This window comes from Atta colombica, unplaced genomic scaffold, assembly GCF_001594045.1.
Source record: "Atta colombica isolate Treedump-2 unplaced genomic scaffold, Acol1.0 scaffold134, whole genome shotgun sequence".
Classification (NCBI taxonomy): Eukaryota; Metazoa; Arthropoda; class Insecta; order Hymenoptera; family Formicidae; genus Atta; species Atta colombica.
Window position 1 is genome coordinate 287822 of NW_017259222.1, and position 25037 is coordinate 312858.

General features: G+C 31.1%; 4 protein-coding genes and 1 pseudogene across 8 annotated transcripts; 4 read left to right on the top strand and 1 right to left on the bottom strand.

The window, feature by feature from the left end:
• The first annotated feature begins 315 nt into the window (after positions 1-315).
• On the top strand, positions 316-9001 carry LOC108684355 (calcium channel flower). 2 transcript variants are annotated; one of them, XM_018188625.1, is made up of 6 exons: positions 316-462; positions 560-680; positions 2294-2501; positions 3148-3255; positions 5349-5501; positions 8902-9001. In XM_018188625.1, the coding sequence occupies exons 1-5, from the start codon at positions 460-462 to the stop codon at positions 5482-5484; spliced, it is 576 nt and encodes a 191-aa protein (XP_018044114.1). In that variant the 5' UTR covers positions 316-459; the 3' UTR covers positions 5485-5501; positions 8902-9001. The 2 variants fall into 2 exon arrangements, with proteins under 2 accessions (XP_018044114.1, XP_018044113.1); XM_018188624.1 differs by lacking the exon at positions 8902-9001 and having other exon boundaries at positions 5349-5644.
• A 657-nt stretch (positions 9002-9658) lies between these two features.
• LOC108684341 (transmembrane protein 186) lies at positions 9659-10439 on the top strand. The gene is made up of 2 exons (XM_018188607.1): positions 9659-10055; positions 10135-10439. The coding sequence occupies exons 1-2, from the start codon at positions 9725-9727 to the stop codon at positions 10437-10439; spliced, it is 636 nt and encodes a 211-aa protein (XP_018044096.1). The 5' UTR covers positions 9659-9724.
• Positions 10440-10819: 380 nt separating this feature from the next.
• On the bottom strand, positions 10820-13040 carry LOC108684387 (28S ribosomal protein S7, mitochondrial). The gene is made up of 5 exons (XM_018188670.1): positions 12740-13040; positions 12439-12624; positions 12127-12361; positions 11566-11703; positions 10820-11200 (listed from the first exon to the last, which is right to left on the bottom strand). Exons 1-5 carry the CDS (start codon positions 12829-12831, stop codon positions 11120-11122), a joined length of 732 nt encoding a protein of 243 aa, XP_018044159.1. The 5' UTR covers positions 12832-13040; the 3' UTR covers positions 10820-11119.
• A 2077-nt stretch (positions 13041-15117) lies between these two features.
• Positions 15118-19705, top strand: LOC108684362 (dual specificity mitogen-activated protein kinase kinase 4). Of its 4 annotated transcripts, none has more exons than XR_001931631.1 (10): positions 15118-15160; positions 15346-15417; positions 15531-15645; positions 15729-15824; positions 15891-16068; positions 17148-17267; positions 17342-17641; positions 17731-17957; positions 18045-18505; positions 19507-19705. XR_001931631.1 is itself a non-coding variant. In XM_018188635.1 (10 exons), the coding sequence occupies exons 1-9, from the start codon at positions 15118-15120 to the stop codon at positions 18208-18210; spliced, it is 1317 nt and encodes a 438-aa protein (XP_018044124.1). In that variant the 3' UTR covers positions 18211-18216; positions 19507-19703. The 4 variants fall into 4 exon arrangements, 3 of the variants coding, with proteins under 3 accessions (XP_018044124.1, XP_018044123.1, XP_018044122.1); XM_018188635.1 differs by having other exon boundaries at positions 18045-18216; positions 19507-19703; XM_018188634.1 differs by lacking the exon at positions 19507-19705 and having other exon boundaries at positions 18045-18216; positions 18280-18722.
• A 1081-nt stretch (positions 19706-20786) lies between these two features.
• On the top strand, positions 20787-23280 carry LOC108684342 (annotated as a pseudogene).
• The last annotated feature ends 1757 nt before the right edge of the window (positions 23281-25037 follow it).

The following is a 25037-nucleotide window of genomic DNA, read 5'->3' on the forward strand; positions in this document are numbered from 1 at the left end:
AAAGGTGCTATTTCATTTGTTCGGTTTTGTCATACGACAAATATGTACAGAACAGAAAGGGTATCTCTATCCCATAGCCAATCAATAGGCTTGAAAAAAATTATCGTATAAAAATGCATAAATAAAATATCATCTTAAGATTGGTGTCTCGTGAGTGGAAATTTATAGCGGAACGGAACAGCGAGACCAATCATAATCACAAAAAAAAGCAGAATAATGACTGCAGAGTTGTGATTGGTTGTGATATTTTGCTCTATGAGACGGTCAGTATAAGGCCAGTATAAATGCTCCTTAAATCTGATGCGCACTAGTACGCCCTCATGATCGCAAACGCGAAAGCAACGGGTCGATTTTCCGTACATCAACCAAGACTACTCGAATACTAGCAAATATTAGTGATATTGGACACTGTCAGCATTCTCAGCTGACGCACTAAAGAGTAATAATATATTATCGAAAATGGTAAAAAAATGTACATCTTTAATTATGTCGATCGACGTGTGCTACGGCAAACGTATCTATGGTATTGTGTGTGCATGTTTTGCGTTTTTTCTTTTAGTCGTTTGGCGAAAAAATAGCATCGATCATGCAGAGGCCTGGACAAGACCCTGTTGCCAAGGACGATGTGCCTTGGTGGATGAAATATGCCGGTCGCGGACTTGGCACTGTAGGCAGCATAAGTAAGTCATAGTAGTAAAGTCGATACTGTACGTTTGCAGTTTTTCTTCTTTTTGTACATACATCACGCGTTATTTCAATCTCTCTCTCTCTCTCTCTCTCTCTCGCGCGCGCGCGCGCGCGCGCTCGACATGTGTACCTGCACTCATGTTAAAAACTGTTACTTATTTAATCATCCAATTCACAGTCATAAAATCATCTTTTTATCTGACAACCAATCAGCATTTGCTTCTTTTTACTCTTTTGTATAGATTTACATTTATTACTGCACTGTATTAGAACTTCCTTACTCATTTCTGTCAAATTTCAAACATATATTTATTTCATATTTTAAATATATAGAGAATATACTACATTAGTTCATTATTTAAAATATATGTATTTGTTGATTTATACAACTTTATGTGCAATCCAAATAATTGGATCTGTCAAGAATAGATTTTCAAAGTATGTGCTACAAGTTCTATTTGTCAACAGAATGTCATCAAAAATATAATAGAATAGTAGATTGATTTCAGAAACTGAAATCATAATTTAACACATTACATAATTTAACATTTTTGTAACTTTTTAAGTAATTTAATTCATTTACTTATTAAAAAAATATTCTGTTTGATTTCTGCCAATCTATTATAGGTTCTGCCAGTGAAACATATGTTTAATACAGATACAAATTAATTTGTTATATTAACATTTTATTATTGATTTGTTGTCATATTATAGGTATTTTTCTTATAATGATTCTATAATGAGTAATCTATAGTCTTGGAAGTTAGCTGCTAGCTGACTCTATGGATGGTATTCATGGTCGATTCTTATTTTAAAATCATCTTAAGTAATCTCTAAAGATGCTAATGGAGCTCTCTGATTGGTTCATTCATTTTAAGACTATATTTAAGTCTTAAATATAAGATCCGACTATGAATACTGACCTATGATTCACCAACTATCCTTCAGACTCTTCTAATTCATTGACTACAAATTACGATTTATTAAAATTTATTAAAATTAGCACTGGAAATTATTAATTAAGGGCCTCGATCCTTAAGACAGTCGTAATTGAGTTATAAAGTATGAGTCGTAGTCACAGGTTGATTTCATAATGTTTTAATCAACTTGTAACTACAATTTATGTTCCACTCAGTTACAGTATTTGCTTAAATTCTAATACTACTGGGAACTATAAGATACCAATACTTAATATATTGTAAGATATATGAAATGATTGATGAATATAATTTTTCAAGTCTCTTGATTGGCTACATGATAGACAAATTTTCTTAACATGCTTAACAAGTTTGTGAAATATTAGACTAAGGACCTAAGCACAAAGATCGTAATTGACAATGAATTGTAGAATGTAAGTCAGTTGTAGATTGACCAATAATATTGTATTAATACCCTAATATTAAGTCGACTATATTCAATTTGAGCACTTACAGTATAAGTTCCATTCTGTCCTTATCCATGCATTTATATACAGAAGGAAAGTAGAAGCTTACAGTATAAGTGCCCAAATTAAAATACAACAGAAGTTAACTGTGCTTTCAGACTATAAGTTTTCTCAAGTAAAATGTAATTTATGCAAAGATTGCCTTGTTTATTTTTTTTGCAGTTGCAATTTTTCTCGGAGCATGGAATTGTGCGTCGATACTTTTTGGCCAGATTGATTGCTTAATTAGCGGTATGTGGCAAATGATAGCAGGTTTTCTGGTTGTTATGATCGAAGCGCCTTGCTGCTGTTTGTTTATCGATTTTGTACAAAATTTAAGCGATTGGGTGGAGAAGAAACCCTATTGGAATAGAGCAGCTGTTTATTGTTTGTAAGTTTAATTTTATATCTTTTATAGTATACCTTTTATAATATACCTAGTAAATGTAAAACTCATATACTTTTCTGTATACAGTCATGGACAGAACGGTTGCAACACTTTTTTTCGATGGGTTTCAACCTTGCTCATAGAATAAATAAGAAGCAATCAGTTAGTGAGCAAGCTACATTTTGAAACTCATGAATAAAAAATATTGCAATTAGTCTGTTCACGATTGTATAGTCCTTGGCCATATTATTAGATGCATCATAATTGTTACAATTTATTGACTTGTCACGATTCATATTTTATTGATCCAGATTTATGATTATGATCTATCATTGTTGTAATTGAAATAAAGAAAATGATTATGTATATAATGGATGCATTTAATTTAATCCATTTGTTGCTTAAATATCCAATTAAAAGATGAACTTGTTAATAGTTGTGTAGAAGTGACTATAAAGGCAACGCATGTGTTTTCTGTTTTTATTATAAAAATTTCGTTAATTTTTATTTATGTTGGCAAACTTTAATTTAAACATTACATATAATATTATTAGACTTATATGCAAGAATCTATCAAAAAATGTGCTAATAATGCAATCAAGGACTGTATGTTACGATACATTAAATTATGTCATATCTATTGATTTAGAATAGCATTGCCAGCAGTCTTCCTATGTCCAGGAATGAGTAGTATATTTGGCAGTGGTTTAATATTTACAACGGGTATAATTTATGGCTTGATGTCTTTGGGCAAAAAGTAAGTACAATTTGTTCGAATTTACAAGAGATCATTTGTAAAATAATCAAATTACTTTATTGACAAAAAAAGAAAATGTTTAAGTCAATTAGAAGTGCAGAAATTTAAAAATGATTGATATAATTTATATTTAATCATTAATGTAATAATTTTTTGTCGACAAAATCAATTTTATTTGATTGTAGAAAACTGTCAAATTAAATTGATGCAAGAATATATCAAAAGCATTGCAATCAGTATTGTTACTTCATATAAAACTGATTGTATTTTTTCCTGTTTTCTAGTTACTGTGGTAATTGGTCTAACTTTTAATAATTTCTCATTTTTATGAACATCAGTTCGATCATTAAACTGATGCACATAAAAACAATATGTACTTTTCATTAAACTTTAATGGAAGTGCATATTGTAAGATTACATGATCCAATAGCAATTTTATATAAACTTTTTAGATAAAGTTATTATGTTCAAATTACAAGAAAGATTTATATTATTTCATTCTTATTGAAATTATAATTTTTAAATATGTGTTATGAACCATTTACTTATTTATTTCTCTTTTCGATCACTTGTAATCTTACATTCAAATGTAACATCGCTTTTAATATAAAACTATATAATGCTTTTTTTCCCTGCCTTTTGATGTGTACGTTTTTTGCTTTGAGGTGGAAGAGCAATTTTTATATTGTGTTTGTATTTTTGATGTTAGCTTGCTTTGGTTTGTAAAGAAATATTTTTACAAGATAATTTTACGAAAAATTTTATTTATACAAGAAAAAAGGTTAAAACTGCCAAAAATATTTAGAAATATTTAGAATTTTATCTTAGATAGAAAAAGGAACGACTTGATAAAATTAATGTTATTTCTAATTGTATGTAACGGTCATCACATTATAACTCTTCGTAGAATTAATGTAAAACATGTGTGATGTACAGTAACTTTATCTTGTTCTCGATTTGATCTCTTTACAAAATGTTTACTAATTTGTAACATAATAACAGAGGATCCAGGCCCGACCCAGCAGGAATGACGTCGGGCGTGGGTTCCCCACAAGGTACAGTGCCTCCTACTGCAGATCACCATACTACTCTCATGGAAGATCCTGATGTCTGGAGGCCTACGTAAATCATCAAACATTCATTGCATCACTTCACTAACCAGGCAATAATATACAAGATTTAATGTTACTATAAAATCTAAGTTCAATGCTTTGCTATCATTCCCTTCTCGATACACTTTTTATTCTTTATTGTACAGGATGGCCTACAACACTTAGCAACTCGATATTTCGAAAATTATTTTGTCAATTTTAAAGATTTAGATCTTGAATTGTGTGTGGATTTGAAGGACTTTCAAATGGAAGTTGAACTCCCATTTTTATTGCATATTATTATAACTTACCTCGAAAACTTTTCAAAACACTATAACAAAATATTTTTTCATTAAGTACTTTTCAAGTTATAAGGCATAAGGAAAGTTACAATACTGACATTTGCATTACAAGATGTCCGACTGACGCAAACTTCTTGAATTCAGGATCATAACCTGGATAACATTTGTCACATTTTACAGATCAACATTGTTCTGTAAAATGCTTTGTTTCTGAGATATTTGTCACACTTTAACTGATTTATCCTGATTTATCGCAAATTTGGGTAAATTCGAGCAGAATTGGCTTCTTGTAGAAATCCATAGCTTATCACATATAAAATGATATAAACTGCATAAGGATAGCACAAGATCGTTGGGCTAATGAATATCAATATAAATCAATGATGTCTTAATGTCAAATGCTCATTGATCCAACAACTTTGTGTTATGTTTATATTATTTTGTATGTGATGGCTGTTATACTGCTATGTTATGCTTTTGATAGCAAGTGTATACTAACATTATAAATTATGTAAGACATTGTGAACTTAATGTGTGACATGATTGTGTCTTCTTGATAAGTTATAGATGGGAAACAATGTACACGTATGGCGCAATGAGTTAAAAATAATAAATGTAGATTTACATTTATTTTATAAATACTGTATGTACTTGAAAAAAAATATTTCTGAAAAGATTAATATAATTGTTTATATTTTAGGGCGCCTTTTGGCGAAATGAGAACAACAGCAATGGATATTCAAGCTCCATCATCGAGCATGCGGACCGTACTAGTTGAAAATACTCAGCCAATTGGTGTTAGCACTCCAACTAGTACTCCAGCTAGTATTGTTTGATTAGGAATTATAATTGGGTGAGCAATCTAACATGTTTTGTGCGAATAATTGTAAGCGATAATTAACCGTTTAAATGATCAGTAGCTCGAATAAGTGAATGAACTTCATTTTATCTCAGCTATATCATTGATACAAATTGTGTGATTCAAATGTTCTAATAACTTCATAAGACATTTATTACTTTTAAGAATAATTGAATACAAATCGTATTATAGATATGTAAATTCAAACGTGTTATGATCTGAGAAAGGAAAAAATTTCTCAAACTTTAATATTATATGGAATTTTTCTATTTTAATCTGTTTTTATTTAATGCTTGAGATACATTCGTAAGAGTTGTATGCGTTTGTTATATCCTATGTTTGTATGAAATGTGTATGTAAAATGGAGTGGGACATATTTTGAAGACATATAGAAAAGAATTTGTGTTATTCATTTTAATAATGCCAAAGTCAAAGACTGTCATAGAAAATGATGTTGTTCTATGGGTCTAGCTTTCATAGACCCATCTGTCCATTATATGTCATGAAACGTTACAAACAAATGTAACAATAGAAAATTATAGATGATGTAACATGTTTTGAAGTATATAATATTAAAATTTTATTTTGCAAGCAATTAGTTAAGTAGGTTCAAAAAGAGAAACTAAATAATATTTCCGCGATAATTTCGAAATGTAAAACGCATTGTTTTCAGAATGTCATATTACAGAAACGAGAAAGTCATTAGTTTGATATACTTTTTATGTATAATATTATAGATAAGTTTCTCCTCTGCCAAATAAATATACATGCATAAAATTTAATTATGTTTCGAAATAACATTATTTGTATACATATTTATGCGACAGTATAATTTTTATTACAGCAAATAAAATTAATTAGCATAAAATTAATTATATAATAAATTGATAAAGCCATAAATATACGTACGCAGAGTGAGTTCAATGTTTATTTTCACTAATTGTAATTTAAGAATCTGAAATATTCTATTTCATTTTTCTTTACTATCATTTTATTTTTTAATGTTAAAATATAATGTGTTAATACTGAAAAAAACCACATGTATGTATATATTGATAACTTAATCTATCTTATCGTGCGATATGGCAGAAGGATCTAATAATCTTTATTACTGGCATGTTTTCACATATCAAATTTTATACAATCATGAATATATTCCATACTTACTGGTTATGTCATTTTTTGTTGTATTAAATTTTAATAAAAGAGAGAAGCTTTTTCATCTTTTTTCTTAATATTAAGTTAAAGTCGACTGAAAGCGATTAAGTTTCTCTGAAAAAATAGGTTCCAAGAATTCTTAGATTTATATGAATTATGACTGTGTGACATATCTTGTATATATGCATATATTCTTTCCAATCTATCACATTTCTAATAGTTTATTTAAATAATTGAAAATACATATTTTGTAAGTATAATTTTAAACTATACAAATGTTAGAAATTATGAGCAAGGCATTTAGGGCACCTACAAGTAAACCTAAGTATAACTCCGATTTCTTTCAAATTTAGCATAAATAAAACTGTGAGCAATATTTATCCATGTCTTTTCATTTTGGCCAATAAGTGGTTTTAAGAGTTACTATTCTTTTAATTTTCACTTATTAACTTTGAACAAAATAAAATCTTACAAACAGAATACAAGATATGTATAATCAGAATTGAAAGATACATGGGTAAAATATTTTTCATAGTTCTACATTTATCAAATTTGGAAGAGCACGGAAATTATACTTGAATAAATTTACTTATTATTAGTCACATTTTTGGAAATTTGGTATTATTCTACATACAAATGTTTTCTGAATTACTGATGTTAGATTAAAAGAGAGTGCCAAAAGTATTTGTTTATCATCGCAGTCATTCTGCAAATTTTTATTCATATTTACATGCCGATATTATATAAATTTTTTCGTATACATTTTTTTTGTATCCTAAATATTTAAATTTGTATTACAAGTTGTTTTTCCACTTGTCCCACACATTCCTGTATGTTACTTAACTTATTTAAGAAAAAGATGTAAGATGTTATGTCGTTTGACTTTTACTTTATAAATGATTTATAATAATTTATATTTAGAGAAATGATTGCTCATAATAAATTCTTGTGATTAATGCAGTCACGTGTGTGATTCCACACAACTCGAAAGAATGTATATGTCTGGCGTGTCATTTAATTATACAAGATATCCCACTTATAGAATAAACGTTGAATTAAACATAAAAAATGACAGATTTTTTTAAGTAAATTAAAATCTAATATTAAATTTTAATACAAAAATATCAATAGCTTTTAAATTATAAGCAATTCAAAATGAATGTTTTCTTGAGAGATTAGAAAAGTAAGATAGTTTTCATCTTCATTTAATTCCAAGTGAATTGTCATTAGAGATGTTCAAGTCAAAATTTCAGTAGCTGTACGTATATCGACTAAAAAAATATTTTTTCGACTAAAAAGATATTTTCATTTATCATTCCATATTTTTTATTGAAAAAAAAAATAGAGTTCATTAAATATTTATCATTAATTATTAATCCTATAAGATTCTTAGTTTAATAGTAATCTGTATTCAATAAAATAATATTTTTAAAGATTAAAATTACTAGTGGAATATCCTGTATATATGTTCGTATATACATTCGCTGAGTATTTTTAACTTGAATTTTCAAGATTAATCAGTATATATTAGAATAATCGAATGTAATAACCTCGCAATTAACGAGTATAGTATGGAGAGCAAAAATGTTCCAGCTATGATGTAATAGTAAAATTGTATCTTGTACCAAGTTTTTTCGTTTATAAAACTAATTCTTTCTTCTAGCAATTGATCGGATAATCGGTTATTAAAGTAGAGAAACTTAATGCAAATGCAGTTCAATCACTATTACACTCGAGCAGAATATAGATTTTTGCTCTCCATTATGTAACAATAGAATGATATATGTGATTATTATTCTACAGTTGCTATATTTTCAGACAAAAGCTAATAATTATGTTGTTTAAGTAAATATAGCTCATTTAAAATATAGAAAACAATGTTCTCTGTGCGAATAAAAATTTAAGATATTACATAGTAATGTATGTATTGATTTAATTCAATCGATTTTATATATTTATTGTAAATGCTCCTTTTCCATATATAAATCTCTTACAAAAGTTTGTACTGAGAGAGGGAGAGAGAGAGGAGGAGAGAGAGAGAACGATTATATTAGAAAGTTATCCCCTTTTTTTTTAATAATGCACAGTGAGCCAAGAAACTAGAAAAACTGGCTAAAAGTCACTTACGGTTGAAAGAAAAAGTGTACGTATGTACATGCAATCATTATTGAGATATGTTAATGTACATTCGTGAAAACAGAACAAAGATTGCAACATTTTTTTCAATGGTTTTCAGAATTTCACTATCTGGACATGTAACAAGCAGTTATGGTAATTGTCAAAATCATACGGAATCGAAGTATACAAAATGAATTCAAGAATGTATCTTGTGCGACGCGACGAAAATCTTTAAAATTAATTGAATACTGTAAGATTAAAATAAATATAAAAAATTAAGTTAGATATACAATTTTGTTTAAATAAATATACTAATTGGAGGAGATTTCTCTCATGAACTTGACCTTAACATATATTGTCAAAGTCACGTTAAATGAAAAATAATAAATAATAGTAAAAAAAGTAATAGACAAGTAATTATTTACTATAAATAAGTGATTATTTATTAAGTATGAAATTGAATTTTACTATCAAGTTTTACTGAACGCGACCATTGAATCATAATGGGTCGAAAATCCATCCCAATCCATCCAGAAAAGAAGTAAAGAGAAGATTTTTAATCAAATTTGAATAATGATTTTCAATCTACATTCAAAAGATTTGCATTTTTAAGTTAATCTGATCGTTAATACAAATTAGTAAACTTTACAACTGTTCAATTATATATTTTATCTTGCATTATTGTCACTTAAGTAGAATCGATTTTAATTACAAATTTCTCAATTATGAAAAAGTCATATGAATTGAACATGTGAATATTCGGCGCCCTCAGAAAAGGATGTTTTTAAGTCTTGCAGTTGGCAATATTTAATCGGCCGTCGAAGCGGTCGGTTAAAGTTAGGAGTTGAGAGTTGAGATCGACCCAAGATATCTAATCTCCTCTATTCTTGAAAAGAAACATAAATGAGAACTAGGGAAATATTATAGTATACATTACGTAAATGTATTCCCGACTCTTGTCGAATTTTTGCGAACGTGCAAAGAACGTGTTTTTATATCGTGCTTCAAACAGCATTAGATGTTCGAACATTAAAACATTAAGTCATATTGCGAAAAATAAAAATGAAGAAAAGCAAAAAGTAGAAATTGTCTCCACGAAATTCCCCGATTATGAAGTGATCTATATGTTTCCTTTTGTCAAACAAGCTTGTGGTCTAAATGTTGTAAAATATCGATTTACTATGTTCATTGGGGCAGCCACACCAGTAATCATTGGATTTCATTTGACCAACTTCTTGCCCTTTGACGTAACTAGTACATCAATAACAGTTGGTAAAATAGAAACATATTTTAAATTTCTCTCAAGTAAAATTGATTTATATAAATAAATATTTTCTCTTTTCATCCACAGGAATTCTAACAACAATGTGGCTGCATGTTCTTGGATTTTTATGCAATAATCTCATAGGATGTGTATACTTGAAATTGGATGAAAAAAAAGTGATATTATCTTATATAGACTATTGGGGAAAGAGGATAGACTTGAAAGTTTCTTTCAATGAAATTTATCCCATGTCAGATAACTCGATCAGTATTACTGATCCTTTATACAAAAAGATAATGCTGACTTCACAAACGGAGATCTTAAAAATAAATATGAAGTTTGGACAAATAATCGATGTTGACAAATTTAGATGTATTCTAGGAATGGCTTAACAATTTTGTTAAATTTGTATAAAGTATTTCTATAAAGCATTATTATATTTCAAAATTAATTTATTCATACATATAGAACCTATTTTATAGCAAATTCGATTACTTTGATTACTTTAGATTGAGTATTAAAAGTTGCTATATATGAAATTAATTAAATTAAATGTAAAGTATATAAATATTTTAACAACTGAATGCTCAGTAATGATATTGTCACTTATTTAACAAAATATATTATTTCGTTGATTATAGGCTGGTTTCACCATCTCTAATCAGTTTGAATATTTCTTGTTAAATATTCAATATATTGAGTTGTCCGGAAAGTTCGTGCCGATGTTGAAGGAAAATTGAAACGCAGAAAATTTAAATTTTAATATACATTTATTAAATTATATAGGTTAGTCAGCACGAACTTTCCAGACAATCCAATAGATTAATAAGTCACAGTTGACTTAATAGATCAATCAAGCTAATCGTAAATGGTAAAATTGATCATTGATATTATTTTGCTGTATTTAGTGCTCAGAAACAATAAAAGGAATAAACGATAACAAATTTTAACTAAAAATCAGAATATATTAGGTCTTTAACAGGTTGAAATCTGTTACTTCTTGTTTTTCTTTTCATTATGTTCGAACCTTAATGTATACTAATCTAGTGCGAGTGATTAAATTTATTATTATCTACATCCATCTGAAGTGCGCATAAGCCCGATTAGCTTGGCATTTCTTGTATAATTCCTGCTTCCATTTAACTGCACGACCCTAAGACAGAGAATAGATGTCATTGTAATATCTTATACAGGATGTATATTAAAAAATTTGAAAGGATAATTCTTCATACAAATTCAAGAAAACTTGACCATATATCAGAAATGACTTTCAAACATATACAAAGTTTTATAAAAATAATCTGAATGGTTTTCGAAATTTTTTTCAACTTTGACATTCTGTATCTTTGAAACTAAATCGTTTCAGACATATGAAGTTTTTGTTAAATTTGTGATGAAGAATCACTTGAAATCTTTTAGTATACTTAATATATACCCTATAGTATACATATAGCATATTATATACATCACAATGTAGAAATTATTTTATATTTATATAAATACGTAAATATTGTGTACCTGATTTTGAGAAGCTGCTACTAATTCCTTGGCTAATACATCATAAAATCTCAAATGAGAGTCTTTTTCGTTTGCAGCTTGAATTAACCATAACATGGATTTATGCTGTGCTTTTAGAGGTGTAATTGGAATAGGAACCTAAAAGATCGATTTTACATCATCAGTTGTTACATAATTAATATTATTTAACAATATACACTGCTAAAAATTGATATTACAAGACTAAAAAAGAAAACACTACGTTTAATTAGAACGAAACTATTTTATTTCTTATAGATATATAAACAAATGATTAAAGTTTCAGAAATCCATGTTTAGTATTAACTCTTAATTTGCGAGGGATACAATATATGTTAACCACAGTTTTGAAGATAGTATTTATAGTTTTAGTCTCACAACTTTGTAAACATATAGAATGAGCTTAAAATAGAGATAAAAATTTGTGCAATAAACCTTTTAAAACTTTAATCATTTGTTCACATCTCTAACATTCTTATAGATTTTTATCTCAAAATAATATTTCTTTCTTGATTTTTTAATTTCAATTTCTAGTTACATTACTTGATATGTGATTCCTCCTTTTGAACAATTTGTTAATTGTAAAATTGGTATACAATTATCGACAGCACGGTGGAAAATTACAAATGGATCCAATTCAATTTCAGCTTTTGCTTCACTCGTCGTTGCTTTATGATAACGTTCCAGCTGTATTCTTTTGACACCTTCGAAAGTTTTCGTTACCAACATTGTCGCTAATTTCTTATTTCCGTTCTTCATAAGAGTATTAATAAATTTTCTAAATGAAGGATAAGTAAAAAAATAGTACAAAAAAGTCTGCATTGAAAAAAAGCTAAAATTAGAACAGTTTCTTACAGCACTCTTTTATCATAAAATTCGGAGCATGTATCAGTGGCTAATGCTGGTTTTATTTGCTCATGTATAATCTTCTTTGCTTCATCGCTTTGAAATAGAGTTTCTTGTTCTTCTTTATTATATACTGGTCTAATATAATTGGATGGGAAAACGCTATATCCTCTTTTAAGATTCGTGAAGTAATATCTAAAATTATTTATACTTCTATAAATGTATGAAAATTGTAAATATACAATGATTAAAATAATTGTCAAAAAGAAAGATCATAATCTATTTATAAAAATTATTTATTTTGTCTCACCTTGCCAATCCATAATTGTTTAATAATTTTGTAGACGATGTAACAAATAAACATAAATTAACCATTCTTCTAATAGCGACTATTTGTAGCATGAGGTCCGAGATCTGTTTTTTATTTTTCCACCATGATATTAGTACAGTGTGATATCAGAGAGAAACTTTCAGAGGGCAGTAGTGCGCTGAGACAGCGCACTATTTTTTGTGGTTTCAGGAAAAAGATCCTCCTCCTTTCTTTGATTTCTCCACTCTGCTAATTGCTTCTCTGTGTGCCTGTTTCCTTGAAATTTCTGACCGCAGCACAGACTTTTGCATAATGCATAAAAGAATCAACATTCTTCTTTTCCGTAAAATAGGAGGAAAGGAAGGAATATGATTGGTTGAGTCGTTTATGTATAATATATAAAGCAGTTATGCGTTGTACAAAAATCTATGTTGCCGGAGCACAGATTCTTACACAACGCATAAGGCTTAAGAAATGAACCAATCAAAATCCTCTATTTTATGGAAAGAAAGGAAAAAAGTACTTTAAATGGTTCATTTTCTTATGCACCAAACGGTCGCGTCAAGTATGCTGCTGTTGGAGATTTTGCTCGTTTTCTATTATTTGTTTCTACAATTTTCTACTTGTTAACAATGTAAAAATCCTTTTTCAATTTCTGCGCCTCTCATTTCATTTTCTCATTTTAATGTGTTGTTATACTTTATATACTCTAAATGCTTCTGTATTTCTATTATAATTGTAAGAAATTAACATATAATACAGTCTTAAAGATGTTCTCCAAAGGACGCTCATCATCATAAGGACGTCAATCAGTTTTCAAGATGCTTCTCGGAGATTGAACTGTGTTCTGAGGGATTGTTTTTAATAAAGATAGTTTTTTTATTTCAATTCTTTTTGTGGCATTATATCTTTGGCTTTTTTTTTGCAAATATATTTTAGACGAAACTATAATTACCGGTATATAGGTGCATCATTATATTGATGATTTCAAATTGTTTAGATGTGAAAATTGTGATTGCATGCATACAATCACAATTACAGTATTAATAATCGAAAAATGACTTTTAATAATCATTTTGGAATGACTGAATTATATATACACTGGAGTGGGCATCTCCGTGTGAACCATAGAAAATCGTGACACCAATGATCATTTTAATTTGGTCATTTTAATTTGATCAATATAGGTAGTCAATGTGAGGCTGCAAACGCTTTGAAGCGTTTTTTAATTGGTCAATTTGTAAAATTCTTTCTTCTAATTGGGCCATCACAGCCATTGACCACAGTCTATGAGAACGAATCAGAAGCTTTCAGATACTCATGCGCATTTACGTTTTTATTCTTTAGTGAGATATGGCTGCGGTCAAAGTCTCACTACAAATGCTTTGAAGCGTTTGGTTGACCAATTAGAAAAAAGAATTTTACAAATTTACCAATCAAAAATTGCTTTAAAGCATTTGTAGCATCGCGTTGACCTATGTCAGCAAGATTATCGTGTGGTGTGGGGTTATATTTGAAAAATTACTTTGAAAGATTATAAAATCGCATGACTGTAAAATGTGCAAAGCATCAATATGAAGTGCTATCTGGGTGTGGGCAAAGAAGTAAAAAGAGCATTTCATTTCATAGGTAAGAATTTTTATATTAAATGTATCAATTCCTGCACATATGTTAACGATATGGAATGGCTAAGGATATGAAAATTGTTATTAACGTTATTTTATTGAATGTATTAATAAAATTGAAATGACATTATTTTTATTTACATACATTCGTGTCCATATAAGATTTCCATACATCGATCGATACATCGATCACAGCGCGCGCGCGAACGTTTCTGATTCGCTCAAATATTGTCCCAACTAAAATGGCGGCTGATCAATTGTAACCACGAATTTCTCTCGATGCCCATTCCAATGTATATATATATAGTTCAGTGTTTTGGAGTCATCTTAACGTTATTTCAATATTATCATGACTTTTTGTTATGCTTGCTTATTATAATAAGCAATACTAATCTAACCTTACCCGAACCTATTTTCGAGCGTCAATTGACGTCCATGGAAAAGCACCTTAAGCGGTCGAATGCTCGTGACTCGTGATAACTTGGATAACTGTCGACGAGTAAGTGAGATTTCGTGAAGATTCATAGGTTCGGTGACTTGTGATTCGGTAGTTATCGTTGGTTATCGTCTCGGAACTTGAAAGCTGGCAACGGAATCTCACCTTTTGGATCGCGCGACAATACAAATGGTGCGATTGCTACATAATGTATACGCCAGACTGTTGAGATCCTGTGAGAAGGTCTCCTAAAAGAAGCGCCTTTGACGATTCCGTGCGGGCGCGAAACGTGAGGTTCGAGGGTGATTCTTGCCAGAATGGCGGAGAATCAGAGCAACTTATCCAGCCAGACCGGTCAAGGTATGTTGTTGTTACTCTCGTACACATGATGTCGTTTTTTATGTGAATAACTTAACCTAATCTTATCTTCGCGGTGACACAAGTCTCGATTCCCGTGGATAAGCGAGGACCACGATTTCGTCGAACGATGCATGATTCTCTCAAAGTTTCCTTCGTTACTTTCTAATAGAATCCTAACATTGCAGGTTCTGGCAGATCTTTTAATTTTCCGCGAATGGATTTTCGAACAAATAATGATGTTCAAAATGAGATGTCGGGTACGTTCGACATTATGCGATCTTTTTGAGAAAAAGAGGGAAAGAGATAGATAGAGAAAGAAAGAAATTGAAATGTTAGGATGATTTCCTCACTATCCTGCGTTCTGTTGCAGAGAGACGAAGACAGCTGAAACTTAGTTTCCAAACGCAAGGCAATAATTTGTCATTTGCCAATTCTACAAATTCTTTATTGTCAAATTCAACAGGAGCCATGGCGTGTCCACCAATGTGAGATTTTAGCAAGCAAAATAATTCCATAGGTGTTTGTCCTTTCTACATAATAAGACTGACTTTTCCATTCGTGATGATAGATCCTCTCGCCCAAGTCTGCCTTTATCTCTACCTAAGCTGCCAGTAAGATCTCGCAATATGTTACAGCAGCAAGAATTTCTTCCTGATAAGGCAAGGTATGGAATTAGAAACAAAAAGAAGGCATATCATTTGAGATAAATTACAACGGAGGCTTATTGTAGAGACAAACTACGAATGTGCCAGTCTATGCAGACTACTGGTAAATTGCAATTATCTTCAGACATAGTGTACGATTTCACAAGCGAGGACCTTCAGGATCTTGGAGAAATAGGAAGAGGAGGATTTGGAACTGTAAATAAAATGATTCATAGGATAAGCAATACCGTTATGGCTGTGAAGGTAAGTAATTAAAATTCTCATTCCTTCCAATTCTACTTAAGTCAGAAACAGAGAAACGTAAGAAAATAAGACATAAGCAATAAGCAAATTGGCTAATTATAGAGAACATAAGCTTAATGCGTTATATTTTTTATCGTGATATTAGTCAATTTGCTTATTGCTTACTGCTTTTGAATGTATCAGTTGTGCATGTTGCAATTGGATATCAACTAATCACAGCATTAAAAAAAATAAAAAAAGAAAAAAAATTCCTTGATAAAAAGTGAAAGTTGCTGTGATCGACAGTGGACAATTGTAACGGTATGCATGTGAACTGCTCCCTTATGTTTTTCTATGTGCTTCTGGCTTCAATTTACAATTTTAATTACAATGATTAGGTGTGTGCAAAAGTTTTATATATTTTTTAGTCTTCTGGTATAATTATTTAATATTCAAATAAATTTTTGTTTCTTTTTTTGCATTTTTGAAGAGTTGGCATTGAAGTTTGTGAAACATCATATATCATGATTTAATGAATATAACAGTAAACTTGAACATCCATGTATAAAGTCTTTTTTGTATCTAGTAGGATATTGAAAGTATGCTGTTTTATAAGCTCAAATCAGATGAAACAATTATTGTCAAATATTATAATTGTTACTTGAATCATTTGACAAAATCGAATAGAAAAAGCTATTTATAAATAACATGGAAATTAGAAGGTTGCTGCACATTTTGCTGCACAATGAGTCTAGGCTGCATACTTTTTGTACTCTGCAAACCATCTTTAACTTAGGCTGAAAAGTTCTCTTGTGTGCGTATTTATTTGACTTGATTACCACTTATTCCGATCGATGTATTTTTTAGTTGCATAACATTTTTGAGATGTAGCTAGAATTAGAAGATAGATTAATGATGTTATTACTTCCAAACCAATGTCTTTTTTTCGCGAAAAAATCTGAACTGAGAGATGGCAAAAAGTTATAGAAAGTAAGGACATATACTTTTATGACTTGTATTGCATAAAATTGACAAAAAATCTTTGCACACACCTAATAAATTCTATTTAGAATTTGTAAATTATTTGAATTATATTTTAGAGAATTCGCTCTACCGTGGACGAAAGAGAACAAAAGCAATTGTTAATGGATTTGGAAGTTGTGATGAAATCGAATGAATGCCCGTGTATTGTGCAATTTTATGGCGCTTTATTTAAAGAGGTATATATAGTTCGATGATATCGCACATTAATGATCAAGATAATTATTAGAGTATTTTATTCTTTCATATACAGGGAGATTGTTGGATTTGCATGGAACTTATGGATACATCGTTAGATAAGTTTTACAAGTTCATCTATGAGAGATTAAACGAGAGGATACCAGAATGTATTCTAGGCAAAATCACAGTTGCCACTGTAAAGGCACTGAATTACCTCAAAGAGAAACTAAGAATAATTCACAGGGATGTGAAACCTAGTAATATTTTATTGGATCGTCGAGGTAACATAAAATTGTGCGACTTTGGTATATCTGGCCAGCTTGTGGACTCGATTGCGAGGACTCGTGATGCTGGTTGTAGACCATACATGGCTGTAAGTTTTACAGCGTGTGTAATTAATAATCCTAAAACGAATAGCTTGTGTTAAATTGCTCATGTTTCATAAATATTATAATTATTTAGCCGGAAAGGATAGACCCTCAACGCGCACGTGGCTACGATGTACGGAGCGACGTATGGTCATTAGGTATTACGCTGATGGAGGTTGCTACAGGATACTTTCCATATCCAAAGTGGAACTCTGTTTTTGAACAACTGTATCAAGTAGTTCAAGGTGATCCGCCGCGACTTTCCCCCAATGAGAATGGCAATCACTTCACTATGGATTTTGTGAACTTTGTGAATACATGGTAGAATAACATCATATTTTTCTACCGGTACAACTACACGTTCGTTTTGGACAATCCTTATGACAATCGTTTGTATTATCTGTTAAGCTTAATTAAAGAGGAGACGCAGCGACCGAAGTACAATAAACTGCTGGAACATCCGTTCATCAGACAAGCCGAGGAAGCGACGATCGATGTCGCGGCGTACATCAGTGGTGTTCTGGACAATATGGCTAATAACGGAGTGACACCGTTCACTACTAATCAACCATAAGAATCGGTAATTAAAGCAGTGAGGTGACTGCAGGGCATGTCACACATCATAATACATCGGTTTTTGCAGTTCTCTTCAAACTTTTACCTTTCGAATACCGTGTATGAACAATGTTATTGCACTCCGAACGATATCTCGTAGATAGCGGAAACCGATGACTGTTTCAGTCGACATGCGTCGTCGTCTCACTTAGAATTTGTATTCTCGTGGTCATGGAATGACCACGTGTGCGCAATAGAATGACTATTGAGAAGCGCGCTGGCGAGCTGGCATTTGTTAAATTGAATTACAATCGGTATGCACGTACGTTTTTTCTCCTCGTATTCCATCTCTCTCCTTTTCCTTCTCTTCCTCTGACTCTTAAACATATACGTGCGTGCGCGCGCGTGCGCTCATACACAATACAATCGTAGGTATACATCACATTCTGACAGCGTTTTCTTCGGTTCATGTAATTCGCGCAATAACGCGACTTATTCAATGAAATATTTATATTTATATATTAGAATTTCTAGCGGATCATGCATATGCATGTATGTATGCACATATTTATGCGGATATATGTGTATATGAACTTGTATTTGTATCTGTACAGTGGACTGTAATTCGTGGTACAAAAAGAATTGATTTTTTATGTAAAGATAAATTGAAAAAAAATATTACATTTTTATATACAAAACACCTTCTGACTTTATTATTATTTATTGTTAGTTCTATTTGCGCATGTCTATAAGGATAACATTTACTTTTCTCACCGATTAAATCTACTTAAAATTCTCTTATTAAGGGATCTCTTTGAAAGCCGCTTTTAGGAATTTTTTTGAAAAAATCTATTGGAATTTTGTAGATTTTGGTACGTATATTGAATTAGCTTTAATATATAAAAAATTTGATAGATATATTCATTATTAAGTTCTAAATTATTAGCGTTCAATGCACTATAAAAAAGTGCAGTGTGCATATCTCGACTCTGAATGATCCTGAAAGATATTTTCATTTGTGAATGTTTGTAGAGAACATGAACCTGGGAAAAGGAGAGAAGTGAAAAATAATAAAATGACGTCAATCAAAAATCAAAAGTTAGTTTTTTTTTACGTGCAAATCGATTTTTAAGAGCAACAAAAATTTTGGACTTTCAGAAAATTCGAAGAATTCTTCAAAAAGAAATATTTTACATCTTTTCCGATCTTTACATAAATAATCGCTTTCTTTTTCATTCACGAATTACAGTCCATTCTGTACAAACGTATAACTGTTTCTTGTCTAAAAGTCCTGATTTCCATAATCTTTCATAAGGAACATCGTAGGAGTTGACTCGGCAGACTAGTCGTCAAGATGATATCGAGGATACATCCGCATTGGCCATTTTTTGAGGATTTTCTTAGGACAGATTTAAATACGAGTATCAAATATTAGGAGTGCTATAATGTAATGGAAATAAATCATCGACACTCGCAGTTCTCTCTTCTCGCTAAACTCCCCTTATTTCGCCAAGTTTTCACGCCTTACTGATTCCTTTTACGACTAATTGTCCCTCTTATCTTGCACGTGGCGGTTCGTCTACCGGCAGATTTTAAAAACTGCGGGTCCAGGTGCAATTTCGCCGTTGTGCGAACGTTAGAGTCTTCGCCAATCGTGTTCTCTTCTTCTGTATCTGATTAAATTTTTCTGTAAAATATTCTGGTGTAATATAAACAATTAGAAAAAAAATAAGAAAAGACAATATAACAATCAAATGAAATAAACGGCCAAAGATGAGTTAATAACAAAAAAATGTTAAAAACCTATTGATTGTATTTAATGTTGGGTACATTAAAAATTAAGCAGAATTGGTTTTAACTTTACAAAATTTTTTTAGTCATGATTTACATACAAATTTAATTAAATATAATAAAAGATTATAGACGCTTGAGGCTTCCACACTTTCTATACAGAAATTATGTGTTTCGCGGATTATCTCCTTCAAATCCATTCTTAGAATGCCAGTGTTTCGTGAACATTGCAGTTCATTAGGGCGAGGAGCAGCCTGATACTGTATATAATAAAAGATTAAATATCACAAAGATAAAAATTACTAGACTCCACGCTTAATTTTAATTACATCCATAAATTACGTCCACAAAAATGTAAATGTCACACACACACACACACACACACACACACACACACACAATCTCAGATTCATAAAGTTATAATGATATGATCCATAATGCATCAGTCTTAGATTCATCATAACATTTGATTGCTCTTGATATTTTCAACTTCATAAACTATAGTCGAATATTCGAAGCTTAATTTTTCATTATGAATTCCATTACTTAATTTAAAAAATAATATCGCAGGACACAATATAATTTTTATCAGATATATCAATTGAGAATGCAGAGAAGAAAAGATTACAATTCGATAATTTGCTGCTTCGAATCTTTCTTTCGCGACGAAACTTGTTTCACGCGAAGGTGATAGGATAGAGAGGACTGCTTCCTGCAATCCTTGCAAATTGTTATATTTAAACTTATTCTGCTCAAGCTATCTCGTCGCATTTTTCACGCGAGAATGAACCTTTGAAATAAGTAATGACTGTAATCGATAACCCTGGCGATTGTGCACGCGCACCTGCTATACCTGTCGTAGTGGTATCGTTTGTACAGGTAAGAAGATGGCGGTAGAATGGTGCTATGGTGGTTGATGGTGCCAGTGCTCTTCAATGGCAGTCGTTAGTTCGGATAGAACTACCGTGACTAACAATCAATTTGATAAAACGATCTCGGATTCTTGCAAAAGGAAAAAATGAGCTCGCTGAACATCGACATTGAATTGAAGTTAATCGAATAAGAACATTTAATTAGCTTCTGATAATTTATCGCGCGCGCGTGATGATATTAACAAATAGTGTATCATCGTATTTCAAATTTTAAGATAATGCAAGGATCGTGTGCAGTATCAAATATTTACTTCGAATGGAAATAGATTGAAATAATCTATGAACAATATCTCCAAATGATACGAGGATTATTTGCCGCTTGAGAATTTTCTTCAATCAGTCAGTGTCGCGAAGTGTAAATTCGAATTGGGGGTGAGTTTGGTGAGTATATAGTTTTTATTTTGTCTTTTCAAATTGCTGAAAACATAAGATTGCTATAGAATCCAGTGCGCAAATTACACCACGAAAAAGTGCACGATTGAAATTGAAGTCTAACTTTAGGTCGGCACACGAAATCTTAATTTCAAAACCTAACATAGAAACTGAGAAGAAGTTTCGGAGAAACATTTTTAAAAACAATATTAAGAGTATTACCAATAAACAATATTAAGAGTATGACAATATTATATTTCTTAATGACACTTTAAAAAATTGATTTGAATTTTTTAAAATTAAAATGACAGTAATAGAGAGATAAGGTTATAGAAAACTTTAGTAATATGATCAAGAAAAAACAATTAAAATAATATAATTTGGAATGCAAAAGGGTAGAAGAATAAATAAGAAGAATTAGAAAAGAGAAACTCCAAGTAGAATATCATAATAATAATAAAAACGAGAGTTTGTAGATGGATATGAGAGCACTTGAAATATATAGAGATAAACATATAATTCTTCTTAATTCTTCCTTTTTATTTTTTTAATACCCTCTTGTGTACCCAAAATATATTAATAGTCTTTTTTTTTAATTACATTACTCAATCTTTCTATAATATCTTGAATTATGTATATCAACGCAATTTTAATTATAAAAATTCAAATCAATTTAAAAAAAATGTTGCCATTAGAAAATATACTTTCAGTATTATTTAAAAAATTTATTATCGAAAACAACATAAAGACGAAGTAAGAGGAGAAGTTGGTTTTTCTTTTCTTTTCTATAATCATTTATTATTATTTGCTGAGAGAGACATCGAAGCGTAAGGATTTCATGGTTTTGCAGACGTCATTATCGCCATGAATAGTCGCGGTGTAGATGTCTGCTACTGCTGCTGCTGCTATTCGCCATCGGAATCAATTCTCTTGAATATTTTATGCGCGAGCGCCTCCGCCCTCCCGGAACTCTGGCTTGCGTCCACGTCGGAGTCTATATCCGTAACCTCCGGCGTATTATCCGGTCTTTTAAATTGCCCACTGAAATACGTCCACATCATTTTTATCGCGACCCGCTACATTCTCAGGAGCAACAGGAGTACACCGCCACAACTGACCCCTCATATTTCTTAAGAAGAGACAATTGCGTCATATATTCTTCGTCTGCATTTCATGCAGTTGTATCGCTTCCTTTGATTTGCAAAATCAACCGCGAGAAAATCCTTCATACATTTCGAATCGAACATTTATATAGAATTGATTTCCAAAAAATAAAAAAAAAGTCTAAAAAAGATAGGCGAATCGTCGATAGTATTATTGTAAAACGACGGATCACAACGAGACCATGCATACGCTATATAATCTATTCCTACACATCGTGTCCGCGTTTTTCCTTCGCCCAGTATTCATCGACTTGTATTCACGTCATTTCGACTATAATCGGAATGTAATCCAGTGCGAAGAGCGTCATCAAAATGGATCGTCTTGTAATAATGTGTCCGCAATCGATTCGAACGCAGATAGTACTGTACGCTATGCTAGTCCCATTATGTCTCTTTTTGCGCGGCGCATAATGTTACGTTGTTGCATGTAATACATCACTTTGCGAGAGCGTGGTGGGCGCGTGCGGACTAAAGCTCTTTAATATAGAGCTTTAGCGCGGGCAGGTAAACGTTAACATGCAACGATGGTAGTGACTCACGGTTTGACGGTCGCGCGTTTGCGAGCATAATACGGGGACTACGGGGAGGGAACTCGGCAGGTGCTTGCTACTGCCGGTTGCTGATACTGGCTGCTACTCCGCTACCACCACCTTCAACGAGGTGGCCAGTCAGCTGGGTAACTCGGCAAGGCAGACGGATGTTTCCAGCAGATTATTGATCGAAACAGATACTTCCACTGACAATAATGTAACCGACAATGGGAAGTCCTCAGCGATGGCGTCCGTACAAATTCTTTTCGGATTCTCTATTTCGGAATCTCTTATTTTCTGAGATTTGTCTCTGCCCAGCAAACGAGAATGGATTGAAATGAATTGAAATGGGTTCAGATTTTCAGAAATATTGATTTATGAATGTTAAAATGAATGCTTTTCAATCCTGAATACATTTTTATTCATTTATAGGAATTGTAATCTTGGAGCATATCTTGGTGTCTTTCAATCTAAAAATAATGTTAGCTTTTCCTGTGCACAATAACATAATTGTGAATACGGTTCAATTCAAAATTTTAAATAGGAAATGCAGTTTTTCAATCCAATTGCATCTAATTGAATCCAATTGAATTCAATTAAATCCAAAAAAAAAGTATTCGCTATTTAAAATACGCATTCGGATAAAACAAATTTCAATCAATTTTAATTCATTCTCGTTTGCTGAGTGCGTAAAGATTTGTATGATTTGCTCTAGAATTTAATCCCTTCGGACTTTCACTCTCCTTTCAATTTTAACCGATTTATTTAAACTCATTTCAATTTTAATCGAATTATTTGAACCCACTTATAACAATTATTAATTGAAATATTTAAATAAATAATAAAGTGTGTCAGTGTATCAATGGCTGAACAGCACAAACAAATGATTCAATGTTCGTAATCTTGCAAAGTAATAAACGGTTTTTATAATTTTTGACAAAAATAAAATATTATTTAATAAAGATCAATTAGTTATCTTTTATCATTAACTATCAATTTATATTAATGTTTCCCATACTAATTTGATAATTGTGATCGAAGGGCAATTATACCGGAGTCCGTATATTGGCTATAATCTATTAAGCCATCCATAATTAGTTATAATCTATTTCAGCTATCCGATCACTGGTACTACATTGACTCACTCTATTCTATTATAAAACAATGAGTAAAACAATAAAAATTGTCAAATTATAATGCATATAATTATATATAAGTTGATTTAGAAATTTTCAATTTTATCTAGACATTTTCAATTAAAGATCTCTTTCGTCGCACACATTTTTGGAAGCGTTTGTCTTCTTAAAATTGTTGTTTTATTACAAAAACATGTTTTTTCGTGATATTTTTCTTTCTGCTTCTGGAAAAGGATCAATTGTCTGTAAAACGTCCAAAAACGTTTATGTGTACGTATCGTACGCAACTGTCCCACGTCTTTGTTGAGTCAGTAGGCTGACAAATCTCATGCTAACGATCCCGCATGGACGTCGACCAATGATGATGTCCGGGGTAAATCCGCCATGCTCTCGTCTCGGTCGAATAGCCGTGGCTTTTACCCCTCTCGTTCGCCGGCTTTATCGTAACTGGCGGTCGCTGCCTCCCTCGATTCGATCAATGGAGGCACCTGTACCAAGACGAGTGGGCGAACTGCGTTCACCCCCGCCTACATAACACTGACAGAACCAAGTGCGCGTATATACCGCCTTCGTTCATTGTATCTATAGATAGAACATTTGGAAAATCTAAAAAATCTTAAAAAACAGAGAAAATATATAAATTTTTTCAAAAATATATGGCAAGTCGTTTAATTTTTTAATAGCATAAAAGAAATTTCGTCTAATACTGACAATATTGAAAGTTCAAAGTTCTATATATATCTACTATATATAATTATATAAAAAATTATTGCATAATTATTTATATGAGCAACTTTTTACATTCCTCCAAACTTGATTTTTTTTATAAGAAGCAATATATTATATGCGAAGCAATTATCCTATCATTCTTTTTGATGTTTTCTCATATTATTATTATTTTTATATTTATACTAAAATTATT